The 21,874-nt window shown below is 41.6% G+C and overlaps 1 protein-coding gene across 3 annotated transcripts in view; it reads left to right on the top strand.

Annotated features, from left to right (window-relative positions):
• INTS9 (integrator complex subunit 9) overlaps window positions 1–21,874 on the top strand; it is a 143,824-nt gene that overhangs the window by 89,296 nt on the left and 32,654 nt on the right. For all 3 annotated transcript variants that reach the window (XM_004004441.6, XM_060409571.1, XM_060409572.1), the window contains one exon: window positions 17,508–17,619. In XM_004004441.6, the coding sequence (XP_004004490.1) occupies window positions 17,508–17,619 (112 nt within the window). The remainder of the gene's footprint in view (window positions 1–17,507; window positions 17,620–21,874) is intronic.

Below are 21,874 nucleotides of genomic sequence, written 5' to 3'. Positions count from 1 at the left end.
TAACTTACCCTAAATTCAGAATGTTTCCAGAGTGGCGTCAGCTCTTTGTCATTTTTTATTTATTTATTGGTTTCTACAGTAGGTCCTTCTTGGTTATCTATTTTAAGTAGAACAGTGTGTACGTGTCAATCCCTAACTCCCAATCTATCACTTCGCCCAGCCCTCCTGGCCATAACCATAAATTGATTCTGTAATTTCTGAGTCTGCTTCCGTTTTGTAAATAAGTTCATTTGTATCTGTTTAGATTCTACGTGTAAAGCAATATCATACGGCATTTGTCTTCTCTGTCTCAGTGACTTCACTCAGTATGATAATTGCGAAGCCCATCCATGTTGCTGCAGATGGCATTGTTTCCTCCTTTTTAATGGCTGGGCAGCATCCCATTGTGTGTATTCACCACATCTTTGTCAATTCTTCTGTCAGTGAGCTTTAGGTGGCTTTCATGTCTTGGCTGTTTTGAATAGCGATGCAGTTAGCCCTGCGGTCCATGTATCCTTTCGAGCCACGTTTTCTCTGGATAAAAGCCCCAGGAATGGGATTGTTGGATCATGTGGTAACTCTTTTTTTTTTTTTTTTTTTTAAGAAAAAAATACTGTTTCCCATAGTGGCTGGACCAGTTTACATTTCCACCAGCGATGCAGGAGGATTCCCTTTTCTGTACTTCTTCTCTAGCATGTATTGTCTGTAGACTTTTTTGATAATAGCCATTCTGACAAGTTTGAGGTGATATCTCACTATAGTTTTGATTTGTGTTTCTCTAATAATTAGTGAGGTTGCACATCTTTTCATGGACCTGTTGGCCATCTGTATATCTTTGGAGAAATGTCTGTTTAGATCTTCTGTTCTTTTTTTAATTGGGTTGTTTGTTTTGGGGGTATAAAACTTCATGAGCTTTTTTCTTATTCTGTGGGTTGTCTTTCTTTTTTTTTTCTTGTGATTTCCTTTGCTGTGAAAAAGCTTTTGAGTTTAATTAGCTCCCATTTGTTTGTTTTTGTTTTTATTTCCATTATTCTGGGAGATGGATCAAAAAAAGATATTGCTGCAGTTTATGTCAAAGAGTGTTCTGCCTATGTTTTCAGAGTTTTTATAGTATCCAGTCTTACATTTAGTTGTTTAATTTTGAGTTTATTTTTGAGTTTGGTATTAAAGATTATTCTGTCTTCATTTTTTTTTAACATGTAGCTGTCCAGTTTTCCAGTTATTGAAGAGACTCTTCTCTCCATTGTGTAGTCTTGCCTCCTTTGTTGTAGATTAATTGACCGCAGGTACATGAATTTATTTCTGGCCTTTCTGTCCTCCTGCTCCATCTGTCTATAATACTGTTTTTGTGCCAGTACCATGCTGTCTTGATGACTGTAGCTGTGTAATACAGTCTGAAGTTCAGGAAGCCTGATTCCTTTTGCTTTTCTTTCTCAAAATTGCTTTGGCAATCAGGGTCTTTTGTGTCTACATACAACTTTTAAGATTTTTTTATCTAATTCTATGAAAAATGGCAGTCGTAGTTTGGTAAGGATTTCATTGAATCTATATATTGCCTTGAGTAGTATAGTCATTTCAACAGTATTGATTCTTCCAATCTAAGAACATGGTGTATGTGTCCCTGTGTTGGTGTCATCCTCAGTTTCTTCCATCAGTATCTTATACTTCTTGGAATACAGGTCTCTTGTCTTGTTTATTCCTAGGTATTTTACTCTTTTTCAGTGCAGTGGTAAATGGGATTGTGTCTTTAATTTCTCTTTCTCATCTTTCATTGTTAGTGTATAAAAATGCAACAGATTTCTGTATATAAATTTTTTATACTGCAGCTTTACCAAAGCATCAGCCTTTTAAGTCTTTCTGATTTTAGTTTCTACAAACATTATTTTTTGTCGTGTAAGAACACTTAACATGAGGTATGTGCTCAGTCACTCAGTCATGTCCAACTCTTTGCAGCCCCATGGACTGTGGCCCACCAGGCTCCTCTGTTCATGGGATTTTTCAGGCAAGAATACTGGAGCGGGTTGCCATCTCCTACTGTAGAACATAAGCTATACCCTTATAATAAAAGTGTAACTGTACAGTACATGATTGTTGACTATAAGTGCAGTATTGTATAGCTGATCTCTAGAGCTTTTTCATCTTGCTTACCTGAAACTTTATGTCCTACTCTTTATCAAAGTTAGATTATTTGTGTCTGAACATTTAGGATCGTAGTTCCTCTATAAAATCATGCTGCCTTTAGGTCACCTCTGGGATTTAGAGATTTCCCAGCACTTCTAATAACCAGAGCTAATGTATGTAACAGAGATGGTTGCTGATTTACTCAGCAAATACTAATTTTTCAATATTTACTAAGGGCCTGCCGTGTCAAGCACTCATCTAGGTGTTAGAGATTCAGTGGTGAACCGCAAAGTCTCCTCTCAGGGGTCAATGGTCATGTGATGAGAGAGAATGGCATGATGAAAATAAATGCGCAAAATGCTTCCAGGTGGTGACGCAGGTACTGAAAACAGAGCTCTGTAGAGAGTGATGGTGGCTACTTTAACTTGGATGGTCAGAGAAAGATTCCAGGGAAACATCTCGTTGGAACTGAGACCTGGAGAAATGAGGCATGTAAAGCTGTGTGGACGAGGTATGACAGAGACATAGCAGATGAGAGTTCCTAACACTAAAACAAGCTGGGCATGTCTGCAGAGCAGAGGACACCCTTGTGATTGCAGTGTATGAAGTATGATCATAACATGTCCAAGATGCCAAGCCCTGTAGGACTTCATGAGAAATTTGAATTGTATTTGAATGTATCAATTCAGTTCAGTTGCTCAGTCATGTCCCACTCTTTGCTACCCCATGAATCGTAGCATGCCAGGCCTCCCTGTCCATCACCATCTCCTGGAGTTCACTCAGACTCACGTCTATCAAGTCACTGATGCCATCCAGCCATCTTATCCTCTGTCGTCCCCTTCTCCTCCTGCCCCCAATCCCTCCCAGCATCAGAGTCTTTTCCAGTGAGTCAGCTCTTTGCATGAGGTGGCCAAAGTACTGGAGTTTCAGCTTTAGCATCAGTCCTTCCAATGAACACCCAGGAATGGTCTTCTTTAGGATGGACTGGTTGGATCTCCTTGCAGTCCAAGGGACTCTCAAGAGTCTTCTCCAACACCACAGTTCAAAAGCATCAATTCTTCAGCACTCAGCTTTCATCACAGTCCAACTCTCACATATATACATGACTACTGGAAAAACCATAGCCTTGACTAGACGGACCTTTGTTGGCAAAGTGATGTCTCTGCTTTTCAATATGCTGTCTAGGTTGGTCATAATTTTCCTTCCAAGGAGTAAGCGTCTTTTAATTTCATGGCTGCAGTCACCATCTGCAGTGATTTTGGAGCCCAAAAAAATAAAGTCTGACACTGTCTCCACTGTTACCTCATCTATTTGCCATGAAGTGATGGGACCAGACACCATGATCTTCGTTTTCTGAATGTTGAGCTTTAAGCCAACATTTTCACTCTCCACTTTCACTTTCATCAAGAGGCTTTTGAGTTCCTCTTCACTTTCTGCCATAAGGGTGGTGTCATCTGCATATCTGAGGTTATTGATATTTCTCCCAGCAATCTTGATTCCAGCTTGTGCTGCTTCCAGCCCAGTGTTTCTCATGATGTACTCTGCATATAAGTTAAATAAGCAGGGTGACAATATACAGCCTTGACGTACTCCTTTTCCTATTTTGAACCAGTCTGTTGTTCCATGTCCAGTTCTAACTGCTGCTTCCTGACCTGCATACAGATTTCTCAAGAGGCAGGTCAGGTGGTCTGATATTCTCATGTCTTTCAGAATTCTCCACAGTTTATTGTGATCCACACAGTCAAAGGCTTTGGCATAGTCAATAAAGCAGAAATAGATGTTTTTCTGGAACTCTCTTGCTTTTTCCATGATCCAACGGATGTTGGCAATTTGATCTCTGGTTCCTCTGCCTTTTCAAAAGCCAGCTTGAATATCAGGAAGTTCACAGGTCACATATTGTTGAAGCCTGGCTTGGAGCATTTTGAGCAGTACTTTTCTAGCGTGTGAGATGAGTGCAACTGTGCGGTAGTTTGAGCATTCTTTGGCATTGCCTTTCTTTGGAATTGGAATGAAAACTGACCTTTTCCAGTCCTGTGGCCACTGCTGAGTTTTCCAAATTTGCTGGCATATTGAGTGCAGCACTTTCACAGCATCATCTTCCAGGATTTGATATAGCTCAACTTGAATTTCATCATCTCCACTAGCTCTGTTCGTAGTGATGCTTTCTAAGGCCCACTTGACTTCACATTCCAGGATGTCTGGCTCTAGGTGAATGAGCACACCATCATGATTATCTGGGTATAAAAGGTGGCGCTAGTGTAAAGAACCCACCTGCCAGTGCAGGAGACATAAGAGATGTGGGTTTGATCCCTGGCTCCAGAAGGTCCCCTGGAGGAGGGCATGGCCATCCACTCCAGTGTTCTTGCCTCGAAAATGCCATGGGCAGAGAGCCTGGCAGATTACAGTCCATGGTCACAAAGAGTAGGACTCGACTGAAGCAGCTTGGCACAGCACACATATATCTTTCCATGTTTATAAAGGAGGGCAGTGGAGGTTAGATAGTCAATGGATGATGGATGGATAGATGACTTGGTGAAATCCATATTGCATTTTAACATGAGATAAAGAATGTTGTAAGTCTAGAACAATAGAATGCTCTGAGCTGCCACTCTGCTTTGCTTTCATACCTTTTTTATAAGCAACTTATATTTCAAGGTCTAGAGGGGACAAGTTGCTATTTTTTCCTATAGCTAGCAGAATTCTGGGCCTTTCCCGCTTGCTGAAGTCAAAAGCCCATCAGTGTCATCTTAATCTGCTTCACTGAATCAAAATTTTGTATTGGCAGCTTCTATCATTCCTGATATATATTCTCTCATAAAAGACAGAAAGATTACTTGGCTGCCAGTTCTTCCGATTTGTCCTGCTTAGATCAAAGCCCTTACAGTACTATCGATGTAATTTCCAGTAAATTATTCTTACAAGATCCATAAATTGAAAGGGAAAAATAAGGTCTGGAAAGTAATGAGTAACATACCTAAGTAATTAATTTTAATTTCTAGCTGGCAACCACTATTGTATGTAAAAAAGAAAGTAAATTAGATTTTCTTTTGCCCAGATGATTGGATTCTGTATTGAATTAGGAGGGATAAGAAAAGGTTTGAAAAAGCTCGGTAGTCTACTTCAGATACCAGCGAACTATGGTCCTTGAACCAAGTTTGATCTCCCACCTGTTTTTGTTAATAATGTTTTGTTGACATATAGCCACACCCATTGTTTTACAGGTTGTTTGCAGCTGCTTACACCCTGTCACAGCAGTTATAAAGTTAGACTTTATATTAATATAACAAAGGGCCAATTCAGCTTTAGTAATGGAAGCTCATGAGCTAGGAAGAATGTGACAGACTGTTATACTGATCTAGTAAGCAAATGAAAATGAGACTTTGGATTAAGCCTGAAATAGTAAGGATGGAAAGGTAAGTTAAAACATTGGCGGATCTTAAATTCAGCAAATTTCTTGAATGCCTACTATCTTCGGGGAAGGAAAAATATAAGGCAGAGGTTCCATACCTGATGACTCAGAGAATGGTGGTAATGACACGAATCCAGTTGACAAGAAGGGTTGGCCAGGGGTGGCCATTAGCTGCAGAAGAGGATAGTGGGTATGACGAATGGGAGTTAGAGAACCTGAGACAAACAGAAATGCAGAGCTGGGACTTGGACGTGAAGGCACGCCTGGAGACAAACTGGAGAGCCACCGGAGTTTTTTAAATATAAGTGCTGAGGACTGAAGACTGAGCTGTGGGAAACTGTTAAAGTTTGATAAGTACTTTGTCATTTATATCTAAGTATATCATAATTTCCTTCTTAATGTACCTGATTTAAATAACCAGAGTTTATTTTATGGTATACTTTTGTTTGTTTCAAGACTATCCAGTATGGTTAGACTTAAAGTTAAATAAGACTTTTGTCATATCGTGGTTAGGTTTCAGGAGTCTATTCTAATTTTTTTGTGTGTTACAATAAGAATTTACAGATTCATTGAAATTTGTTCAGGCTTACTTTGAAACACAATCCTTTTTTTGTAAATGTTTACATGTATTGGAAAAGACTGTATTCACTGCTGAATGAAATCTATTTTCCATATGTATTCATCCCTTTGAGTCTGTTGTGTTTTTAATTCTCACATCTTTGCTCAGCTACCAGTATCTGAAAAAGATGCGTTACTTGTTGACTTATCTGTTTATATTTTAAGCCGTATACTCAGGGATATGTGTTTATGTTATCATTATGTCTTGTTGATCAATTGCTTTCCTTTTTTTCTCTATCAAGACTACATTAAAAGCCAGGAGTCTTTTTCCTTTCTATACTTGCTGCTAGTGTTTTTCATCCTTTTTCCCCCACTCTTTCTGTGTCCTTTCCTAGTGAATCCCTTGCAGACAACATAGTAGAGAATTTTTTTTCTTTTTTAATCTACAGAGTCTCTTTGATTAGTGAAACCTATTTATGTTTCTTAAATCACTATTTGGGCCTTATTTATGCCATCTTCACATTTTTTAAGTTCATTCTTTCCCCTGTGTTTTCTTGCCTTTTTTTAGAAGACTAAATTTCTTTTTGCAAGTTTAAACATATTTGTTTATTTTTTTTCATTTTTAATTTTATACTGAAGCATAGTTGACTCATAGGAATCATAGAAAAATCTGGCTTATACCCAACATTCAAAAAGCTATGATTATGGCATCTAGTCCCATCACTTCATGGCAAATAGGTGGAGAAACAATGGAAACAGTGGCAAATTTTATTTTCCCAGGCTCCAAAATCATTGCAGACAGTGACTGCAGCCATAAAATTAAAAGGCACTTGCTCCTTGAAAGAAAAACTATGACAGACCTTGACAGTGTATTAAAAAGCAGAGACATCACTTTGCCGACAAAAGTCCATGTTGTCAGAGCTAGGTTTTTCCAGTAGTCATGTTCTAGATGTAAGGGTTGGACCATAAAGAAGGCTGAGCACTGAAAAATTGATGCTTTCGAATTGTGGTGCTGGAGAAGACTCTTGAGTCCCTTGGACTGCAAGGAGATCAAACCAGTCAATCCTAAAGGAAATCAGCCCTGAATATTATTGGAAGAACTTATACTGAAGCTTTAATACTTTGGCCACCTAATGGGAAGAGCCAACTCATTGGAAAAGACCCTGATTGAGAGCAGGAGGACAAGGGGACAACAGAGGATGAGATGGTTGGATGGAATCATTGACTCGATGGACATGAGTTTGAGAAAACTTCGGGAGATAGTGAAGGATGGGGAAGCCTGGTGTGCTGCAGTCAAATTCTTTTCCCTCCTAGGTTGTTGCATAATACTGAGCGGCGTTACCTGTGTTATACAGGAGATCCCTGTTTGCTATCTATGTATGTCTTACTCTTCCAGTTTATCCCTTCTTTTGTTCCTCCTGTGATTATCTTTATCACTGTCTCTTCCTCTAGAGCTAGTTTCCTCTTGTCCCTTTCATCTTTTTTCTCTTCTTTCCTCCCACCTCTCCCCTACCCACCATTGTCAGTAGTATTTAGAAATTTAGTCTCAGGCTATTTAAAACTCCAGAAAATAGTGAAGGACAGGGAAGCCTGGTGTGCTGCAGTCCGTAGGGTCACAGAGTTGGGCATGGCTTAGTGACAGAACATCAACAGGATGGCGAACATGTTTAGACGACAGTGAACTTTGTTCTTTTTTTATTTTCAACCTTCTTTCCCATAAAGCTCACATTCCTCCTAGATTTACTTTTCTTTTTCCAGGAATAATTGAGGAATGTTCACCATGAGGGTCTTAAAATGGTAATCCTTATGAGATTTTTAACTACTGAGAATATGTTTAAATTTTCCTCACACTTAAATGATAGCTTTTAACATTTGGAGACAGAAATGGCAACCCACTCCAGTACTCTTGCCTGGAATATCCCATGGACAGAGGAGTCTGGTAGGCTACAGTCCATGGGGTCGCAAAGAGCTGGACATGACTGAGTGACTTCACTTTCACTGTCACTGAGAGCTTAAGTGACATGGAATTCTCCAGGCCAGAATACTGGAGTGGGTATCCTTTCCCTTATCCAGGGGATCTTCCCAACCCAGGGATCGAACCCAAGTCTCCTGCATTGCAGGCGGATTCTTTACCAGCTGAGCCACAAGGGAAGCCCAAGAATACTGGAGTGGGTAGCCTATCCCTTCTCCAGCGGATCTTCACAACCCAGGAATTGGACCAGGGTCTCCTGCATTGCAGGCGGGTTCTTTACCAACTGAGCTATCAGGGACGTCCTAATAAATGATAGCTTAGATAGACATAAAATTAAAGGGAAAAAAATCTCTGAACCTATAACCCTATGAAACTATTTCTTCATTTTCCACTTGTACCCTTATTGCATTGAAGAATTGCAAAGCCCTTCAGATTTATGTTCATCAGTGGGATATGCTTGTAGAATTTTCCCTTTATCCTCAATGCTCTTAAAAAATTTCACTGTGATGTATTTTAAATGTGTATTTTCTCCTGTTTATTTTCCTGTTTTTCCTGTAAGATCTTCCAACTTCCTTTAACGTAGAAAAATTCTTTAATTGTTTTTTAAATTATTTATTCCTTCTGGTTGATTTTTTTTCTTCTTGAAGAACTTCTAGTATATAGATATTGATAAGTCTGTGTTTTCCATATCTCTTTTCTTTTATGTTTCTCATCTCTTTACAGCCTCCTGCTTCAACTTATGAGTTCATTCTTTAGCTATATCCATACTGCTCTTCAACCTGTGTGTTGAATTCTTTACTTCAATGATTATATTTCCATATACAGTATCTCCAAATGTTGCTTTTTATACTTTTTTAAATACTTATTTTTATTTATTTGGCTGCACTAGATCTTGTTGTAACACGTGGGATATTTAGTTCCCCAACCAGGGATCAAACCCAGGCCCCCCTGCATAGAGAGCCTGGAGTCTTAGCCGCTGGACCACCAGGGAAGCCCTATACTTATTTTTATTTTACTTACTGATTTTTACTTTATTTGTGCATGGCCTTTTTTTAATGTGAATGCTGCTGTTCCGTCTGGTTAGCTAATTCTCTGTGTAGGGTGGGGTTTCAGCTTACTGTTTTTAGTAGACACTGCATCCGTCAGTCGTCTGGTTTTATTTCCCTGTCAGCTGTTACCGCTTACCTGCCTCTCAGGGAAACCCTCTTGTACCTCAGCTCCAGACACTGCTTTTTTCCCAGGATTTGTCTCTCTGCCGTGTGGGGTGAAGGGAGTAAGCGAGGGCTTGTGGGTATGTCTGCATGTTCTGTGAACATTCATGCCGCTGTCCCAGTATTTTCTCCCTTGCAGTATGTATGTTGGAGCAGGCTGCCATCTGCCAGGGGTCCTGCAGAGGAGGAGGGTCAGAGTTCTCTTCCCGGCCCCTGTTCTTCCCTCGGTGCCCAGCCCTTTTTGGCTCTGGCTCTGGCTCTGGCATGCTGCAGTCCATGGGATTGCAGAGTCGGACGTGACTTACCGACTGAACAACGACGACATCATTTTGTCCCCATTCCAGGACCCACGTCTCTCTGGGAATTTATTCTAGTTTTTCAGTTTCTCAAAATGTGTCGTTTGCCTTTCTTTCTATGCTGTCCCTGAAATTCTACAAGACAGCCAGCAGCTTGTGTTTATGCTCTATCTTGTCAAGATTTTTCATTTTGTTTTAAATTAATATTATTTTCTAAGTCATTTAGTTGTATCCAACTATTTGTGACCACATGGACCATAGCCCTCCAGGCTCCTCTGTCCATGGGATTCTCCAGGCAAGAATACTGACATGGGTTGCCATTTTCTTCTCCAGATATATCTGTTAGAACAGTAATTTATGTTTATTATAGTAATTTTGTGTGTTACTGTGTTAGTTGCTCAGTCCTATCCCATTCTTTCAGCCCCATGGACCCCATAGCCCACCAGGCTCCTCTGTCCATGGGATTATCCAGGCAAGAATACTGGCATGGGTTGCCATTTTCTTCTCCAGATATATCTGTTAGAACAGTAATTTATGTTTGTTACAGTAATTTTCTGTGTTACTGTGTTAGTTGCTCAGTCCTATCCCACTCTTTTCGGCCCCATGGACCCCATAGCCCACCAGGCTCCTTTGTCCTTGGGATTCTCCAGGTAAGAATACTGGAGTGGGTTGCCATTCCCTTCTCTTCCTGATCCAGGCATCAAACCCGGGTCTCCTGCATGGTAGGAAGATTCTTAACCATATGAGCCACTTATTTTAGTAGTTTTGGAAAATATAAAATTCTCAGAGGGAAAAAAAATGTACTTATCTTAAGATTAAGAGAGAATTTACAGCCTGCTTTTCTGCTCTTTCTGATTTAATGAACTTTTCTTAGATGATTAGGTCTACCATGTGATATTTGATAGCTACCTAATTCCATGATATGGATATACAGAAAAGTATTTAACTGTTTTATCACTGTCAGACATTTAAATTATTTAAAGCTTTTTTTTTTTTAAACAACATCTTATTCAAACAGATACGCCCAGAAACAGGGCATTGGACACAGTTTAAAAACTATAATACTGTTTGCACAGAACAAACAGTAACCATTGGATGGGTCCCCTGAACGCATTAGCAATAACTAGAGAGCACTTTTAGTTATTAGAGCTGCAGCCTTTTTGGCCTTTGAAATGAAATTAATGGATTTGCTTGTGCATTGTGAACCAATGTTTGAACACTAATTTTTCTATTATGATGGTTTGAAAAGGCAACTTAATACCCATCATTTCAGTAGTTTCCTGGCTATTCTGCCTGACTTCAGGGGTGGGGCTTGAGTTTTAGATGTGAAAATCACCAGTATAAAAAGGCAAAACCTGCATATACCCAGACATGGGGAGCCGCAGAATTTGGGGGTCATTTTAGAGGCTGGCCTCGGACAGGACAGATATTCATGCAAGACTAAAAAAATATATATATTTTGTTGTTGTTGTTTTAATATTGATTTATTTGGCTGTGCCAGGTCTCCGTTGCCACTTCTGGGATCTAGATCAAATTCCCCAACCAGCAATAGAGCCTTGGGCCCCTGCATGGGAAACGCAGAGTCTTAGCTACTGGACTACCAGGGAAGTCCCAAGGCTAAAATTTGAAGTGTGGAACTTTAAAGTTAGTGGTAGACATTTATTGGTGTTATTCGTATTAGCAGTGCTTTAGGGTTTGCGTTTGGTTCATTTATGATCTTGATCTGTTCCCATCCTTCTCCTGACCACATAAGGGACCTGGAGAGGTGTCCAAACCCCTTCAGCCCTCCTGTCCTGAGGACTCTCACTTACATCCTTGCCTGGAACAAAAATAGGGAGTCCAGGCTTAGTCAGTCACCAGGCTAATTCCTAACCAGTTAACACTGGGCCTTGAGGCTCAAACAGGTGGTTCTCCGGTTGCCAGATGGGTGGTTGAGTATGTGTAAGAATGAGAGGAGAGATGTTTTGACAGCAGAGGCTCCCTGTGGAAACTTCTGCCTTAGAGCAGTGGTTCTTCCCTTTCTTTCTTTCTTTAATATTTATTCATTTATTTGACTGTGCTGGGTCTTAGTTGCATCATGTGGGATCCAGTTCCCTGACCAGGGATTGAACCTGGGCCCCCTGCATTAGCAACATGGAGTCTTAGCCACGGGACCACCAGGGAAGTCCATAGAGTAGTGGTTCTTAACATTTTGCGGGTCACAGCCTCAAAATCCTGGTAGTAAGAATCGATAAGAACTGTTAATTAAAAAAAAAATCTATTGCACATCTGTATGACATTTTACATTTATTTTCTGAAGACTGAGCTTATAGAGCTTATAGAAGCCCATTGTTATTCATCAGGTTAAGAACCCCTGACATAGAACATTGGAAAGAAAATTTTTTCTTTGTAAGAAATAAAATTTTTTTTTTAATCAATTGAGATTTTCTGCCCAGTCAGTACCCTGAAGCCTCTGGTGGTCACAGTGGGAATTCCTTCTTGCCCTTAGTGGTGGAAGAGGCTGGTGGCCAGCCTGAGAGAATGTTTTCTTCTAGCACACCACCTGTATTTTCTCTGGCTCCTCTTCCTGACCCTTCTCCCTCTGGGGCCCAGGGAGATGCTCCCCCTGGTCAGTTTTCCTGAGGTCTTAAAGTCTTTGGCAGTAATAAACGTAAATGTAGATTCTTCTGTTAATTCTGAAGAAAATATCTCAAATTTGGAGTCTTGGAGTCAGGTTTTTAGAGTCAAGACAGTTGCTTGGGTAAGTTTGTTTTGCTCTGTTTTGTTTTTTACATTTTTCTTCTTCCCTCTGAATTCCACAAGTGTTTTGTTGTTTATGCAGTTCTCTGATCTGGATGCCCTAGAATAAAAGTTTTTTGGTTTTTTGTTTGTTTGATTGATTGATTTTTCTAATGCATTTGACTATAATAAATCTGTGACTTGCTCCAGCTCTTCATGTGGATGTACATGTTAGCTTTTCTCAGCCACTCCTTAGTCTTCTAAGGAATTAATTCTTGAAGGAATTCATTTCCTTCGAGATATTCTCAGGAAATATCTGTAGGCTGCTGCTTCTCCTTCTGTGCCTGGCCTTATGGAGATCTTACAATCAGTCAGGTTCAGTCCTTGGGAATTTTCTGGAAGTGTCTGACTTTCCCTGATACAGAACACAAGGCATTAAAACCACTTGCTTACCTGGTGCCTAGGGTAGAGCTGGAGATGAAGGTCGACACAAAGATATTTTCCTGCCTCCACAGAACCCAGACTTCAGGATAGCCCGTTGAGGCTGCCTGTGCTCCTCTGGCCAGCTGGCCCCGTGGAATACCTGGGCTTCAGTTCTCCACTATCTTCTGTCGCATCAGAGCCCACTACGTGAGAGCCAGGCCTGGGCCGAGTATTGACCCTTCAGGAGGGGGCAGTCTGAAAAAAATCACTTCTCTTCTTTGGGCCTTAGTTCCTCTACCAGATGACTGAGTCTCTAGTAACACATCTCTCTGCAGTGGTCCCTTGGATATGTCCATGAAGGGCCTACTCCTCCTGGGAAAGGACACAGCCATGTCCCAAAAATGTTATTTAAGAAAGACGTCTGGGACGAACCACCACATACTGCTCCCCACCTTAGCTGCCAAGGCCGCAGGAAGCTCTCTCCTCTCCATGGACGTAGCGCCAAATTGTCCCAAAGCCTCAGCCTGCTCGGGTCAGTCCTGAGGAAACAAAGCTCTGTCCTCACTGGGGAGGCGGTGCCAACCAGTGAGAGTTAAACCTAATGTAATATATTTCAGGGCAGAAGCAGTGAGGAAGCTGAGCTACAAAGAGTCCGTGATTGGTTTGAAGGATTGGACTCAGGAAACAGATCCCATGGAGCAAGGAGGGAGAGACTGGACCACTTAATGGACTCCTGTCTTCTTTCTACACATGCTGTTTGGTTTTTAACCTGGCAGTGTTTCCTTCTCTCAGACTTGATATGCACTGCTTACATGCCTTCATCTCTTTGTTTGTTCCTTCCTTCCCTCATCTAGCCTGTGGTATTTCTTAACCTCCTGCTTTGGACAGGGGGCTGTGCTCAGCTGTAAGGGAAACATAAATGGGGAGGTGCTAGATTTACACAGGGTACCGGAGAGGAAGAAGATGGTGCCCACAGGACTTCCTCCGGGGTCCAAGGGATGGGTCCTGTCAGGTTAGAAATCCAGTCAAGGGCTTTGGGGATTCAGAAGCGGGGCACATCCCTTCCCACTGGGAATCAAGGAGACATCGGAGAAGAGTGGGCTCTAATTGGCATCAGAAGGCTGGATATGATGTGTGGGACTATCAATAACCTCAGATACGCAGATGCTACCACCCTTATGGCAGAAAGTGAAGAAGAACTAAAGAGCCTCTTGATGAAAGTGAAAGAGGAGAGTGAAAAAGTTGGCTTAAAGCTCAACATTCAGAAAACAAAGATCATGGCATCCGGTCCCATCACTTCATGGGAAATAGATGGGGAAACAGTGGAAACAGTGTCAGACTTTATTTTTTGGGGCTCCAAAATCACTGCAGATGGTGACTGCAGCCATGAAATTAAAAGACGCTTGCTCCTTGGAAGGAAAGTTATGACCAACCTAGACAGCGTATTCAAAAGCAGAGACATTACTTTGTCAACAAAGGGCCGTCTAGTCAACGCTATGGTTTTTCCTGTGGTCATGTATGGATGTGAGAATTGGACTGTGAAGAAAGCTGAGTGCTGAAGAATTGATGCTTTTGAACTGTGGTGTTGGAGAAGGCTCTTGAGAGTCCCTTGGACTGCAAGGAGATCCAACCAATCCATCCTAAAGAAGACCATTCCTGGGTGTTCATTGGAAGGACTGATGCTAAAGCTGAAACTCCAGTCCTTTGGCCACCTCATGTGAAAAGTTGACTCATTGGAAAAGACCCTGATGCTGGGAGGGATTGGGGGCAGGAGGAAGGGGATGACAGAGGATGAGATGGTTGGATGGCATCACCGACTCAAGATGAGTTTGAGCAGACTCCAGGAGTTGGTGATGGACAGGGAGGCCTGGCTTGCCTATACTGAACTGAGGAATCCACAAGAAATGTCTGAGTTAGATACAGGGCTAAATCTGTGAACGTCCAGTGTGACTCAGTCATGAAGGATTTTATAACATCCAAATTGGTGCTAGTCATGTTGTCGCACTGCCTTTGTTTTTTATTATGGGCATTTAATTTTTAAAGGATCGTGGTGGTAATGACTGAGGTTCAGAGATGATGGTGTTTTCAAGGCCAGAATTGCTACTGAGTCATTGTTTAGATTAGTTGTCTTTAATTAACCTTTTGGAGATCACGGCCCCAAATGACAACCCAATTAAATCTGTGGGAGAATGTGTATAGGGAGACAGAATTGTTTGTACGATTTTAGGAGGTTCTAAGGGCCTCTAAATCCCCTACCCGCCCTGTGAACCATTAGTGGCTTGTTCTAATAAGGTCCTTATAAAATTGCTGTCCTTTTAAGCTAAGAGTGTGTGTGTGTGTGTGTGAAATTGCTGTCCTTTTAAGCTAAGAGTGTGTGTGTGTGTGTGTGTGTGTGTGTGTGTTAGTCACTCAGTCATGTCCAACTCTGTGACCCCAAGGACTGCAGCCCGCCAGGCTCCTCTGTCCATGGGATTCTCCAGGCAAGAATACTGGAGTGGGTTGCTATTCCCTTCTCCAGGGATCTTCGTGACCTCAGGGTCAAACTGGGATCTCCTGCATTGCAGGCAGATTCGTTACCATCTGAGCCACCTGGAAAGCCTTTCTCATCCATAAGTTAAATATACTACCCAACAAAGCTTGGTCCCTTTGATCACCATTCCAGTTTCCTTCTTGACAGATGCACACAGTGAGCATTCCCATGCTCCTCACACATCAGTTACTATAAACCTCTGTGCTTTACTTCCCCTTCCCTCCTTCTCTGGAAAGAACGAACGTACGTGTGTTTGTTGAGAAGGCGAATACACAGGTCAGTTCTGCCTGAGCACAAGAAAAGCTCTTACACGCATTGTTGTGTCTGCGCAAATAGCAATTAGAAGCTGCTCAACATAGTTGTCACAACTGTACGTCTCCTGTATCCATGTTATAAAAAAAATTTTTCACTTTATTAAGCAACTTTTCCATCCACAATCACGTTATTTAAAAAAATTAATGAAGTCCGTATGTCCATGCAGATATAAGATGCTGAAGGATGATACCTCAAAAGGCGTGTGGACTCAGAAATAGCAATGCAGGTGGTAGGCCTTGGCTGCACTACTATTTGAAATTGTACTGAGAAATTTGGATAGGAAAGAGGAGGGATAATGTTTATCCCTTCTGTTTTTTCCTTCTGATGTTCTAGTGAGTAGGTTAAATGAAATTGAGCAAAAGATACATTACAAGATGAAAACATTGATGAGCTCTCTAGCATCTTGGTCTTTGGACCTTCTATTTTTCCCCTTTCTATTCCTCTTATTAAATACTTTAAAATTTTTATTTGTATGCAGTTTTAAAAAACATTTATTTGGCTGTACTGGGTCTTAGTTGCAGAACGTGGAATCTTCAGTCTTCAGTGAAACATGAAGGATCTTTAGTTGCAGCATATGGGATCTAGTTCCCTGATCAGTGATCAAACCCGGGCCCCCTGCATTGGGAGCACGAAGTCTTAGCCACTGGACCACCGGGGATGTCCCTATTTTTATACAATTTTAAAAGAGTACTATTTACAGTTATTGTAAAATATTGGCTATATTCCTCATGTTGTACAATACATCCTTGCATGGGCCTTCATTTTTGTTTCCAATTTTAATCCTGATTTATTTGGAAGAGGTACTTCGTATTTTTTTAAATGCTCTGAAAGCAGTCAGAATGAAATTCAAAAATAGAACAACCTAAGGATTGCATAACATTGTGCTATAGGACTCCATAGGCTACAGGAAGATCATGTAAATTAGCGCATGAGACTCTGAGAAATCCCTGAAGGAAGACGGCTTGGCTGAGGTCCCATACTGGTAGTGGAATTGAAAGGGGCTTTACATTTCTGGTTCCTGATCCACTGTCTGTCCTCTCTCCTCTGCCACTGACTCCTGGGGAAAAGCAGCCCAGCTTTTTGAGTCTTGATCTCTGTATTTCCACAGTGTTCCCAGTTTCCTGTATGTGGCAGACCTGTTTTGAGAACCAGACTGTACAGTGCACTGGATCTCAGGGCGTGATCTCCAGACCACTATCAACCTCCCCACCAGGAGCATCTTCTGGGAGCTCATTAGAATTACGTCTTCTCAGGCCCCACCTCAAACCGGAATCAGAAACCCTAGGGGTGGGGGGCAGCACTCCACCTCCAGGTGATCCTGGTACAGGCTCAGATTTGAGGATCACCTCAAATTTATGATGATACGTGTAAGATAGCTTTACAAAAACAGCTTTTTTTTTTTCCACATTTTTGAGGTATCTTTTTTTTTTTTTTTAACTTTTTCCTATATAATGGAGTCCCAGGTAGCACAGTAGTAAAAAAAAATCCACCTGCCAGTTAAGGAGACACGTGTTTAATCCCTGGGTCAGGAAGATCCCCTGGAGGAAGAAATAGCAACCCACTCCAATAATCTTGCCTGGAAAATTCCATGGACAGCAGAGCCTGATGGGGTCACAAAGAAACTGACACAGCTGAGCACACACACTAAGCATACACACAGCTAATTAATAATGTAGTTTCAGGTGGACAGCAAAGGGACTCAGTCAGATTATACATGAATCCATCCTTCCCCAGACTTCTATGAGTTTCCATAACATGTCAGAACTTTTTCATCACCCCATAAAGTTCCCTCCCATTGGTACCCATCTCCCTTGGGCAACCACTCTTCAATGATAGGCATGTTGTAAAAGGAAGTGAGATGACCTGCTGACAAGTTGGACATGGAAAGACCATTGATTGTGTTCTTTTTTTCCTTTACTTCTGATACCTAACCTTTTTTTGTTTAATTACTAAGCCTAGTTCTCTGGTTTTTCAGCCCATGGACCAAGCATCTCTCAAAAACAGCGATGTTCTCATCCTGACGGGCCTTACCCAGATTCCCACCGCAAACCCTGATAGCATGGTGGGTGAGTTCTGCAGCAACCTAGGTATGTGTCTAGGGAAAGTCTTACATGGGAGGAAATGGTTTACATTTATTTTTTTATCGCCCTGCTCCTCTGGTACTTTTTTGTCCCTTTGCTTCATATTCATACCCTGTGATGCCCCCTATTATGACCTTTTCCCTCATTTTTTTCCACGCTTTCTGTTTATCCTTCAAAACCTACTGTTATCAACAAAAGCAATTCTTTTTTTTTTTTAAGGTAAAATAAATACTTTTATTGCACTTTTATAAAATCTGCATAGTTGTAGCAAATCTTTGACCCTCCCACAATTCCCCTGGTAATCTTTAAAATTTGGTTAAAACACAATACCCAGTCTGGAGCCTAACAAAAACAATTCTTAAGCAACTTAAATCTGAAGGCACAATAAGAATGGTAGTTATAACGGTAAGTTTGAATTTGTAGCAGTTATACAATCGATGCTCAACATTCTCCCACTTATATAGAAACTCTTCCTCTTCTTGCTTTTAGATGGGTTTTGCAGGTGGGTCAGGGGTGCTGGAGAAGGGAATGGCAAACCACTTCAGTATTCTTGCCTTGAGAACCCCAAGAACAGTATGAAAAGGCAAAATGATAGGATACTGAAAGAGGAACTCCCCAGGTCGGTAGGTGCCCAGTATGCTCCTGGAGATCAGTGGAGAAATAACTCCAGAAAGAATGAAGGGATGGAGCCAAAGCAAACACAGTACCCAGTTGTGGATGTGACTGGTGATAGAAGCAAGGTCTGATGCTGTAAAGAGCAATGTTGCATAGGAACCTGGAATGTCAGGTCCATGAATCAGGGCAAATTGGAAGTGGTCAAACAGGAGATGGCAAGAGTGAATGTCGACATTCTAGGAATCAGCAGACTAAAATGGACTGGAATGGATGAATTTAACTCAGATGACCATTATATCTACTACTGTGGGCAGGAATCCCTCAGAAGAAATGGAGTAGCTATTATGGTCAACAAAAGAGTCCAAAATGCAGTACTTAGATGCAATCTCAAAAACGACGGAATGATCTCTGTTTGCTTCCAAGGCAAACCATTCAATATCACCGTAATCCAAGCCTATGCCCCAACCAGTAGTGCTGAAGAAGCTGAAGCTGAATGGTTCTATGAAAACCTACAAGACCTTTTAGAACTAACACCCAAAAAAGATGTCCTTTTCATTATAGGGGACTGGAATGCAAAAGTAGGAAGTCAAGAAACACCTAGAGTAACAGGCAAATATGGCCTTGGAGTACAGAATGAAGCAGGGCAAAGGCTAATAGAGTTTCGCCAAGAAAATGCACTGGTCATAGCAAACACCCTCTTCCAGCAACACAAGAGAAGACTCTACACAGGGACATCACCAGATGGTCAACACTGTAATCAGATTGATTATATTCTTTGCAGCCAAAGATGCAGAAGCTCTATACAGTAGCAAAAAGCAAGACTGGGAGCTGACTGTGGCTCAGATCATGAATTCCTTAGTGCCAAATTCAGACTTAAACTAAAGAAAGTAGGGAAAACCAGCAGACCATTCAGGTATGACCTAAATCAAATCCCTTATGATTATACAGTGGAAGTGAGAAATAGATTTGAGGGACTAGATCTGATAGTTAGAGTGCCTGATGAACTATGGACAGAGGTTTGTGACATTGTACAGGAGATAGGGATCAAGACCATCCCCATGGAAAAGAAATGCAAAAAAAGAAAAATGGCTGTCTGAGGAGGCTTTACAAATAGCTGTGAAAAGAAGAGAAGCAAAAAGCAAAGGAGAAAAGGAAAGATATAAGCATCTGAATGCAGAGTTCCAAAGAATAGCAAGGAGAGACAAGAAAGCCTTCCTCAGCGATCAATGCAAAGAAATAGAGGAAAAGAACAGAATGGGAAAGACTAGAGATCTCTTCAAGAAAATTAGAGATACCAAGGGAACATTTCATGCAAAGATGGGCTCGATAAAGGACAGAAATGGTATGGACCTAACAGAAGCAGAAGATATTAAGAAGAGGTGGCAAGAATACACAGAAGAACTGTACAAAAAAGATCTTCACGACCCAGATAATCATGATGGTGTGATCGCTCACCTAGAGCCAGACATCCTGGAATGTGAAGTCAAGTGGGCCTTAGAAAGCATCACTATGAACAAAACTAGTGGAGGTGATGGAGTTCCAGGTGAGCTATTTCAAATCCTGAAAGATGATGCTGTGAAAGTGCTGCACTCACTATGCCAGCAAATTTGGAAAACTCAGCAGTGTCCACAGGACTGGAAAAGGTCAGTTTTCATTCCAATCCCAAAGAAAGGCAATGCCAAAGAATGCTCAAACTACCACACTATTGCACTCATCTCACACACTAGTAAAGTAATGCTCAAAATACTCCAAGCCAGGCTTCAACAGTACGTGAACCGTGAACTTCCAGATGTTCAAGCTGGTTTTAGAAAAGGCAGAGGAACCAGAGATCAAATTGCCAACATCTGCTGGATCATCGAAAAAGCAAGAGAGTTCCAGAAAAACATCTAACCCTGGTGGCTCAGAGGTTAAAGCATCTGCCTCCAATGCGGGAGACCTGGGTTCGATCCCTGGGTCGGGACGATCCCCTGGAGAAGGAAATGGCAACCCACTCCAGTATTCTTGCCTGGAGAATCCCATGGACTCCCAGCCTGGTGGGCTGCAGTCCACGGGGTCACAAAGAGTCAGACACGACTGAGTGACTTTACTTACTTACTTACTTTGCTTTATTGACTGTACCAAAGCCTTTGACTGTGTGGATCACAATAAACTGTGGAAAATTCTGAAAGAGATGGGAATACAGACCTCCTGACCTGCCTCTTGAGAAACCTATATGCAGGTCAGGAAGCAACAGTTAGAACTGGACATGGAACAACAGACTGGTTCCAAATAGGAAGAGGAGTACGTCAAGGCTGTATATTGTCAACCTGCTTATTTAACTTCTATGCAGAGTACATCATGAGAAACGCTGGGCTGGAAGAAACACAAGCTGGAATCACGATTGCCAGGAGAAATATCAATAACCTATATGCAGATGACACCACTGTTATGGCAGAAAGTGAGGAGGAAGTAAAAAGCCTCTTGATGAAAGTGAAAGAGGAGAGTGAAAAAGTTGGCTTAAAGCTCAACATTCAGAAAACAAAGATCATGGCATCCGGTCCCATCACTTCATGGGAAATAGATGGGGAAACAGTGGAAACAGTGTCAGACTTTATTTTGGGGAGCTCCAAAATCACTGCAGATGGTGACTGCAGCCATGAAATTAAAAGATGCTTACTCTTTGGAAGGACAGTTACAACCAACCTAGATAGCATATTCAAAAACAGAGACATTACTTTGCCAACAAAGGTCCGTCTAGTCAAGGCTTTGGTGTTTCCTCTAGTCATGTATGGATGTGAGAGTTGGACCCTGAAGAAAGCTGAGCACCGAAGAACTGATGCTTTTGAACTGTGGTGCTGGGGAATACTCTTGCGAGTCGCTTGGACTGCAAGGAGATCCAACCAGTCCATCCTATAGGAGACCAGTCCTGGGTGTTCATTGGAAGGACTGATGCTGAGGTTGAAACTCCAGTACTTTGGCCACCTCCTGCAGAGTTGACTCATCGGAAATGACCCTGATGCTGGGAGGGATTGGGGGCAGGAGGAGAAGGGGATGACAGAGAATGAGATGGCTGGATGGCATCACCTACTCAATGCACATGAGTTTGGGTGAACTGCAGGAGTTAGTGATGGACAGGGAGGCCTGGCATACTGCAATTCATGGGGTTGCAAAGAGTCAGAAACGGTGACTGAAGTGAACTGAACAGGGGTGCTTATAGGATAAGCAGAGTTAAAGAAGGGAATAAATAGTCTTGTCTTTGCTATGAAAATAATAGCACAGAAAAGACTGTTAATATTTTGAATTCACAACAGGGATACATTGAACAGGTGTATTTTTTCCCAAAAAATATTTGGTTGGTATTATTTTTTCTTCTTTGGCGGTGAGGGGACTAAAATTGAGAGACTTGTGGAGTATTTGCTACCTGAAATAAATGTATGCTTCTTTGGAATAATTGTCAATAAAGTCTAGAAATGCTGCATTTCTTCTAGAAATGTGTAGGTTGCTTCCTATCTTAGCTCAGGCTACCATAATAAATACCAAAGGCTGGTAGCTTTAAACAACACTTACTTCTCACTGTTCTGGAGGTTAGGATGTCAGGGATGCGGTAGCCAGCACAGCTCGGTTCTGGTCAAGGACCCTCTCTCTGACTTAGAGCTGTGTCCCCAGA

Source organism: Ovis aries, chromosome 2, assembly GCF_016772045.2.
Source record: "Ovis aries strain OAR_USU_Benz2616 breed Rambouillet chromosome 2, ARS-UI_Ramb_v3.0, whole genome shotgun sequence".
Classification (NCBI taxonomy): Eukaryota; Metazoa; Chordata; class Mammalia; order Artiodactyla; family Bovidae; genus Ovis; species Ovis aries.
This window is presented reverse-complemented; position numbering and strand designations above follow the sequence as displayed.